The sequence below is a fragment of the Miscanthus floridulus genome, chromosome 18, assembly GCF_019320115.1.
Source record: "Miscanthus floridulus cultivar M001 chromosome 18, ASM1932011v1, whole genome shotgun sequence".
NCBI classification, from domain to species: Eukaryota; Viridiplantae; Streptophyta; class Magnoliopsida; order Poales; family Poaceae; genus Miscanthus; species Miscanthus floridulus.
In genome coordinates this window covers 81,929,126-81,938,043 of record NC_089597.1, presented here as the reverse complement: position 1 = coordinate 81,938,043, position 8,918 = coordinate 81,929,126, and the positions used below count along the sequence as shown (strand labels likewise).

The window sequence follows — 8,918 nt, the reverse complement described above, 5'->3', positions numbered from 1 at the left end:
TTTCTGCGATTGAAATTTTCAGTTATTCTGTTTACTTCTCATGTCAATAGTGATAAATCCTGTGTCTCCGCTTGACTGGTCTAAGGTGAACTGATATGGCTGAACTAAAGGCATAATCTGGTTCAACAACAATACAATATCTATCATTTGGTTCCCCTGTAAATCTTACAGAAAAAAGATACAAAAATCGCCAAAAGGACAAACATTTATATCTGAATGGACACAAATTTTGAAATATAACTGATATTTCATCTGTTTCAGATTTGAACCAAGATTCTTTACAATTTGCATTACCACAAATGCTTCCAATAGTGTGGGAAAAGATGTTTAATTACAAATCATCAAAGGGCAGATTCAATGGCCCCAAGCCCCAGTTGAATTTCAACATAGAAAAAAGGGCGTACCCAGTGCAGAGAGCTCCCGCTCTATGTGGGGTCTGGGGAAGGATGTCACTGGCAAGCCTTACCCTCGCTTGTGCAATATGAGGAGACCGCGACTCGAACCCGGGACCTTCCGGTCACAGGCGGTAAGACTCTACCGCTTGCACCAGGCCCGCCCTTCAGTTGAATTTCAACATGCTTGAAGAAAATCCAAATTTATGTCCAGAGTGATGTCTAACAAAAGCAGTTTCAGAGCGAGACCATAACGATGCTATGAACGCCCTATGAAAACCTGGTCCTTCCTCCACTGCTCTAACAATAAAATCAGCTGATGAAGTACATTGGGTTTGGGAGCTTGAAGGATCTCGTTGCCATTGGCGATCCTATCAAATCACTCCACTGATCCCCTGAGTTCCCAAGTATCTTGAAACCTTCCGCTTCCATTGCTGCTCTTCTCTCTGATTTGTACTGCACAGCAGTCTTGCCAATATCAGATGATTGCCTGCAGCAAGAATATGCTTAGATTAATAACTCAGCTGGCGATTGATATACATTGAGCTAGTGATTACGTAATAACAACTTCTAAGTGCAGATGTCCTCAGGAAAATCTGCAGTAACAAAACTACAAAATGTGAAAAGGAAACATAGTAATTGGTGGCGAAGCAGAGATTCTTAATGGTTTGCCCTTGTATCTGAGCAACATACCAATATCCTTTAGGAAGAAATCTACTCTTACCCATAGAAATATCATGATTCACGACAATCTGATTTTGACCCTAGAACTCAAATACCAGACAGCTTCAGCTCTCAAACAATTCAAACTAGACATCTTTAGACCTCTAGCCTAGTCTGTTGTGAACCTTAGTTCATACGAGGGATAGGGTGGATAACCATTGCCAAGAGGAAGGCCGGGCAAAGTCGGCGTGGAGGGAGACTAGAGTATTTGGGGGTTTCCCAAGGCCAGGTAATGGTGCCAGGGTTTTTGCCTGGCTACCGCAGCAGAGGTGAGACTGAAGACAAAGTAGATGAGAGGTAGGAGATCACTTGTTTCTTCATTGCTTAATCCATTCCATTGATGCTGGTTACAATATATAGGAGCTAAGCTCCCTGCTAGGCGCACAGACTCTGGCCCTTTCATACTTGAGGCCCCTTCAGCTGCTCCTTAATTACTATTAATAGCCTTAATGACATTGGCCCTTTCAGCCACCAGCCTCCTCGGGCTGTGCCAGGCCATGCACTGCCTTGGGAGCACCCCTGCATGCAGCCATGCACATGACATAGTCAAAAAGGTCATATGGCAAACTTTTCAGCCCTTTTCCATTCTGGTTTCCCCCTCTTTCAATTTTTTTCAACACCCCCCCCACCCCCCCCACCCCCTCTTCCTCACTGAGTCACAAGCCTTGGCTTCGAGGCATAGTGCCATCGATGGGAATCTAACCCCAATAGAGGCGATGTCATGGGGAACTAGCTTGCGGGCTTCCTCATTAGTCGTTACTGGGTCTGGGTAACACAGAAGGTGGACAGCAGCGGTAGGGCAGTGCAAAGTGGTGAGTGACTTGACGACACACTGGTGACTGGAATAGCTCAAGGGCAGGCTAGGGAGGTACAAGGCAGCGAGGCAGAGCTTCTGATGTGGTGAAAAATCAGAGGCACGTCAGAGGAAGAGATCGAGCAGGGCGACACTGAGTGCATGGCAGACAAAAAATACTGATGATTCCAGCAGCTAAAGCAGTAGTTCAGAAATGTGGAGGGCACTTATGGTAAAGTGAATACAAAAAGAACATGATTTGACTACTGATTTTAGGAGGAGCAGAGCTCACTGCTCAAGATTCTGGACAGATCTGGTCAAGAAATATTTGCTCCCTGAATTATTGCTTGCTTCGTGCTTAGATGGAATTGGTTCACATCTGATTTTCAGTTTTGTAAGCACTTGCTGTGGATATGTGCTGCCTGGATGCCAGGACAGAATCCTCATGTCTCGGTCTAGTCCTCCGCCAGACCGCTGTCAGCAGCATGGGCATGGCATTAGTGTCCATGGCCCTTCATGCGTACACTTCTGCAATGATGATGATAGCAGCATACCACTGTTGGGTGCCTGGGAGTAGGAGAGCAGTGTCGCTCACCGAAGAGGGTGGAAAAAGAGATGGGGAAGAAGACACTGTCATGGACTTGACGTGGCTGGTGATATGCCATAGGGATACATGTGGGTGCCCAATGGGTATTTCCTTTCCCTTTTCTGGCTTTGAAATCTAGACTAGTTCATTTTGATGTGTTTTGGGTCGAACCAATTGCCCATAGAAAACTAAACTTTCATCTCTAGATATGGGCAAAAACCATGGTGATGTGGTGCAAAATGGTGTAGAATGAGATCTTAGGCCTGAAGCGCAAGATATTGATAGTTCAATGAAGTTGTCTGATTTTGGAGTTTGATAGCCAAAATCGAATTCAGGTGATAGTTTAAGGGTAAAAAATGGACTTCTTCCTTGTTTTTTGATATAATTCAATAAACATCGACAATATATCATTTTCATAACCAGAATTGTAGGAAATACCTCAGTATGAGTTTTTGCCATGAACTGTAGCCAGCAGACAAAAGATTCGATTCTGTGGCATTACGTTGGAATTCACTCCGGCCAGTCAAGAGGATAACATGGAAACCAAGCCCCTGAAGTTGATTGTACAGATTCAAGCTTGATGGTAATGCTGGTGCCTTTGCAACATCTACCCATTCATCAAATGAGGTCTCATTGAATTCCTGTGATCTAGAAAATCAGGGGAAATGTCAAAACAATAGCAATACTTTACAACAAAACTGGACACATGATTATGCAGTCAAATAGAGCCAGTTTATGCATTCCTTTTTTAAGAGCAACCCAAAAAAAAAAAAATCTGGTATACCTCAACTAAAAAAAGTTCAACGATACCAGAGATGTCCCGGAGAGAAAAGATCTAGCACCTTTCTTTTCTTTTGCTGAATAAATATTGAGGGTTATCCCCCAAGTTACAAACAAAAATTCGATACAAGACACAAGCTTACCATAAGCCCATAAAGTATACAGAGGATGCCAATTAATTTGGACCCCAACACAAGAAACAAGCTTACCATAAGCCCGTAAGGTATACAGAGGATGCCAATTAATTTGGACCCCAGAACAGCTTTATACATGATACAGTTAGCTGGTTCTACTCCCTTTCTTAGTTAATCTACAGTCCCAGAATCCTACCAAAGCATAATCTACTTGAAAGTTCTGAAACCCACATTGCAGTTATTTTTTTCTCAAATAGTTATCACAAAATAAAGAGAACGGATAAATTGAAGTAACCAATGTTTACAAGTCGTCCGATTAATCGCGATTAGTCGGTCTGGTCGGTACCATGACCTCGATTAGAGACTTCGACTCGATTAGCTCGACTAGAAACTTGGTCGTCCGACTAGTCGACGACTAATCATGATTAGTCGTCCGACCAGGGGGCTGCACGACCAGGCTAGGCACTGCCTTCTTTGGGCTTGCCTGACTGGGCTTCCAGGTGAGTAGTTGGGCTGCCAATTTGGCCCACTAGGGTCTGTAATATATATACAGGAGGCTGCTACTCTGCTCTTTCTCTCTTCTCCTCTCCTGTGCGTGATGGCTGCTGCTGCTCTGCTCTTTCTCTCTTCTCCTCTCCTGTGCGTGACGGCTGCTGCTGCTCTGCTCTTTCTCTCTTCTCCTCTCCTGTGCGTGACGGCTGCTGCTCCACGCGCCTCCAGTCTTCCCGGTGCGCCTCCAGTCGCCGTTCTTCGTGATGAGCTGCTCCGACGACGGTATGTGCCTTTCCCCTCTCCATCTTCTTCCCTCCTCCCCCATCCCTCACTCTGTAGCCTCTCTGGCTCTCTGCTAAACTGCTAGGTTACTTGCTGTGATGTACTGTTGTCCCTCTGCTATTCTCTGGCTCTCCATCGTCCATTCTAAGAAGTTGTTCTTCTGCAGATGTGGACCGACGATGTGCAAATGTGGAAGTGTACATGACTCCGCCTGACCTTGAAGGAGGTGTTCCAGATTCATCAGTTGGGTCAGATCCTGCTGCCACGGCTTCCTCATCTACTCTGGAAGATATTCCTTCCCTAATTGAGAGGGCTATAGCAAAACTACCTCTAGATCTTGCTGCCCAAGCTGTTGACAAAAAGAGAAAGGCAAGATCTCAAGACCCAGGATGGAAGTATGGGTGGTGGCCAGATCCTTCCAAGAAGGACTTTGTGCAGTGCATATTTTGCAGGAAGGTAGTCCCAGCCGGAATATGCAGATTCAAGCAGCACCTTGCTGGGGGGTATGGAGATGCAATAAAATGTCCTAATACTCCAGCAATAGTTAGGAAGGAGATAGCTGTTTACCTGAAAAAGAGTTCAAGGACTGTTCTTGTGGAGGTACCTGCAGAAGATGAAGATGAACAAGATGCTGCTGGTGCAGAAGAACCTGCAGCTGTACCAGTACCAAGTTCTGGAACAAAAGTTAAGCAAGCCAAGAAGAAGATTGCTGCAGGCTGCCATCACTTCTTTCACTATATCTGCTGCAGCAAAACCAGCAACTCAAAAACAGTCCAGGTCAGTGAGTTCCATGCTTTGCAAGTCACCAGAAGAAGTAGTTGCAGAGAGGCACAAATCCAAGCAAAGTCAACCTACACTTGAGCAGTGCACAAAGAAAAATAAGGAGGCCAAAGTAATTGTTGATGATCATGTTGCCGATTTCTTTTATGAGAATCGCATTCCATTGAACGTCATTAATTCAAGAAGCTGGGAAGTTTTGCTTGAGTCAATTGGACAATATGGTCCTGGGTACCGCTCACCATCATATCATGATGTTAGGACTCCGCTGCTTGAAAGAGCTGTGAACAGAACAGCGGAGTTGAGGAAGAAGCATGAGGAGGCTTGGAAGGAATATGGTTGCACCATAATGTCCGATGGGTGGACTGACACAAGCCACCGCCATCTCATCAATTTCCTTGCTAACAGTCCAGCAGGGACTTTCTTTCTAGGGTCTGTTGATGCTTCAAGTGAGATAGCAAATGCGAATATGTTGGCTGACTTGTTGGAGAAGCAAATTGATAAGGTTGGGAAGGAACACGTGGTGCAGATTGTCACTGACAATGGAGCCAACTTCAAGGCAGCAGGGAGGCTTTTAATGGAGAGGATCCCACATCTATTTTGGACACCATGTGCAGCCCATTGCTTGGATTTGTTGTTGGAGGATATTGGGAAGATCAAGGAATTCCACACTTGCATCAACATGGCACAGAAGGTGACCAGATTCATGTACAAGCATGGGAGGGTTCTAGATCTAATGCGAAATAAGATTGGAGGAGATCTTGTGAGGCCAGCTGTAACTCGCTTTGCCACTTCATTTCTCACATTGGCAAGCCTGCATAAGAACAGGAGTGGATTGAGGAATTTAGTGGTTAGTGATGAATGGCATGCTACCAGTTTCTCTACCACTCAAGAAGGCCGGCGAGTTGAGAACATTATCCTTTCAATGCCATTTTGGAATAAAGTGGAATTATGCCTAAGAGCTTCACAACCACTTCTTGTAGCTCTAAGGATAGCAGATGGAGATGAGACACCAGCAGCTCCTGAGATTATGGCAGCCATGGATGTTGCAAAGGCCGCAATCAAGGATTCTTTGCAACGCAAACCAGATTTACTCAAAGAGGTACTAAAATACTATGACAACAGATGGGAAAACCAAATGGAGCAGCAGTTGTATGGAGCAGCCCTATACTTGAATCCAAGCAAGTTCTTTGCCCTAAAGGAAAAGGATAGGAGACAAGCAGGAAGGTTGAGAATCATGTTTAATCAAGTTATGTGGAAGATGGTGACTGATGATGAGGAGCAGAACAAGATAAGCAAGCAGGCAGAAGACTATGAGAGGGCTGAAGACGAATCCTTCTCACAGCCTGGAGCAATAAGAGACAGAGATAGAAAAAATCCTAGTAAGTTCTCTAATAACTATTTCCTTCCCTTTTTCTAAAAGCAATCAGCAATGAACTAATAATGGAATTCTATGTTTGAAATGGAATTATGGAAATTACAGTGCTTTGGTGGGGTGCATATGGTGGCCTCACATATGAGCTCCAATGTTTAGCAAAAATGATTGTTAGCCTTTGTTGCGCTGCATCTAGATGCGAGCGTAGTTGGAGTGAATTTTCTGCTGTAAGTGCTAGTGTACTATTGCTGAGTAATTAAGTATGGTAGTAAACTAGTAATATTGATATGTGATTCTGCATTATATTTTGTGTAGGTCCATACAAAAAAGAGAAACCGATTAGAGCACCAAAGGTTAAATAAGTTGGTATATGTCAGTTACAACCGCAAGATGGAAAACAGATTTAAAAAAATTAGAGAGCTGGGATTCCAAAGGAAAGATATGCAATCCACTCTTGCTTGATGAATTTCATTGGGAAAATGAATGGGTCAATGAAAATTGTGAACCAGAACCAGTTCAGGAAGGTGGTGGCGATGCTATGACTTGGGCTGTTGTGGATGAGGCTATTGGTGCAACTCAGGGTCTAGAGGGACGTAACTTGCCTAGGGCTGCTGCTACTCGTGCTGCTGTTGCTGCCCCTGTGAGGCGTACTTATGCTAGGAACAGGAAGCGTCCAAGGAACACAGTGACTCTGACTCAAGATATTGATGAAGTTGATGATGAAGACCAAGATCAGCATGTAGATTCAGCAATAGCAATGGAGGAGGATGAAGAATCTGCACCAACTGAAACTGGAGATGGACCAACTGGAGATGGAGATGGAGGCTTCACTTTTAATGTTAATTTGCTTAATTAGATGGCTAGTTGCCTACTTTTGTTGGACTGTTAAATCAGATGTCAATGTTTGTGACTGTGTTGAACACTTTAGCAGTTTAGCTTATGTGTACTGAACTTGAACACTTTAGCTTATGTATACTGAACTTGTTTGCTAAATGCTAGTTATTTGCTACTGCAGCGGTGCTTGCTAATGCAGCAGTGCTGCTGTTGAGCTGTGTCAAGATCAAGACTACATTAGTGTTGCTAATTATGGTCTTCTTTGGTATTTTAGGCTTCCAGCAACAAGTCAGCAAAGAAATGGAGTTTGGGATAGGAATATGGACCTCTGGACATGGCAGAAAAGAGAAGAAAACAACTTCCACAAGTAAGTCACCACCTAAACTCAGTACGAGACAGAGATGCTCTTGATGCTTGCTTCACTGTGTATACTATATAGTATATATAGGTATATATATAGTAGGTATATATCTCCTGATATATAGGACGACCAGGGGTCGACTAGGTTCGACTAATCGTCCTAGTCGACGACTAATCGCGATTAGTCTTCTGATCGGTCCCATGGCGACTAGGTTCGACTGGACGACTTAAAAACATTGGAAGTAACACCCTCGAAACATAATCAATTTCAGAGCACAAGCACTGGAACAGTGGAAATATGTTTTCTAAAGCAGCAATGTGTTTACAGACAAACAAACCCACTTGTGCGATATTAATATTGTACACATGACAGAAAACACCTCAGCATTGGCACATTGGTTGGCAAACCAATGCCAAACCACAGTGGTGGAGTATTATCACAACCCAGAGCAATTGCTTATAATCGAACAAATTCGCATTGAGTTCAGTTTTTGCCACAACTGATTCGAAAAGGCAGGAAGTCACCTTACCCCCATCCGTTGACCGCGTAGTACGGCGCGTTGGAGAGCAGCGTCTCGTCGACGTCGAACACCCACGCCGGCCTCGCGCTCGCCGAGCCGCCCCACTCGGCGGCGGCGGCCAGGGCATCAGAGGCGAAGGCTAGGGCGTCGGCTGCGGCGACGGCGGAGTCAGACGCGTAGCGAGGCCCCTCCATGTAGTCCCACACGAAATCCCCGCAGCGCGCGGGCACGGCGAGCCAGGGCCCCGCGTTGCCCGTCTCCACAGACAGCCTCCAGCTGTCGCAGAAGAGCGCGTCCGCGTTCTCTACCGCGCCAGAGGAGGTCGCCGTGGGGTCGTCCGGGACCATGCGGATGACAGCGGGCACGGCGCTCGCGGACGCGACGAGCGAGAGGGCGAGGAGGAGGAGGAGGAGGAGGCGCCGGGGCATGGTGCCGACGGCGGCGCCCTGGGTCCTTCCGGTGGGTTTGTGGGGGACGGCGGGGAGGTGGGGTCCTTCCGCTAGTCTAATTTCATTCTAATTCATCCCTTTTCAAATTATAATATTAGAAACATAATTATAATATTAGAAACACAATTGCGGATGAATTAGAATGAAATTAGACTAAATTTCTTATAACAGAAGTGGGACAAGTAACCAGAGTTTGGAGATCAAGATATACTATAGATAACCGAATCTCTAGATAGATTTCCTTATAACAAACTAAAAACATTTACGTAAACTGATCAAAACTCTATCAGTAACCTCAACCTATATAATGCGGGATGGGGAGCCCGAGATCGGTACTTATCATTGATCACACCAACCCTAGGCAATTAGTCATCAGCGCTCCTGTAAACACTGAGCATACGACATAAGCAATCTATTGTC

At 45.1% G+C, this 8,918-nt stretch overlaps 1 protein-coding gene across 1 annotated transcript; it reads right to left on the bottom strand.

Moving 5' to 3' along the window:
- Window positions 1-233: 233 nt before the first annotated feature.
- LOC136521362 (acid phosphatase 1-like) lies at window positions 234-8,540 on the bottom strand. Its single transcript, XM_066515095.1, has 3 exons — window positions 8,059-8,540; window positions 2,933-3,142; window positions 234-882 (listed from the first exon to the last, which is right to left on the bottom strand). Exons 1-3 carry the CDS (start codon window positions 8,475-8,477, stop codon window positions 705-707), a joined length of 807 nt encoding a protein of 268 aa, XP_066371192.1. The 5' UTR covers window positions 8,478-8,540; the 3' UTR covers window positions 234-704.
- Window positions 8,541-8,918: the final 378 nt, after the last annotated feature.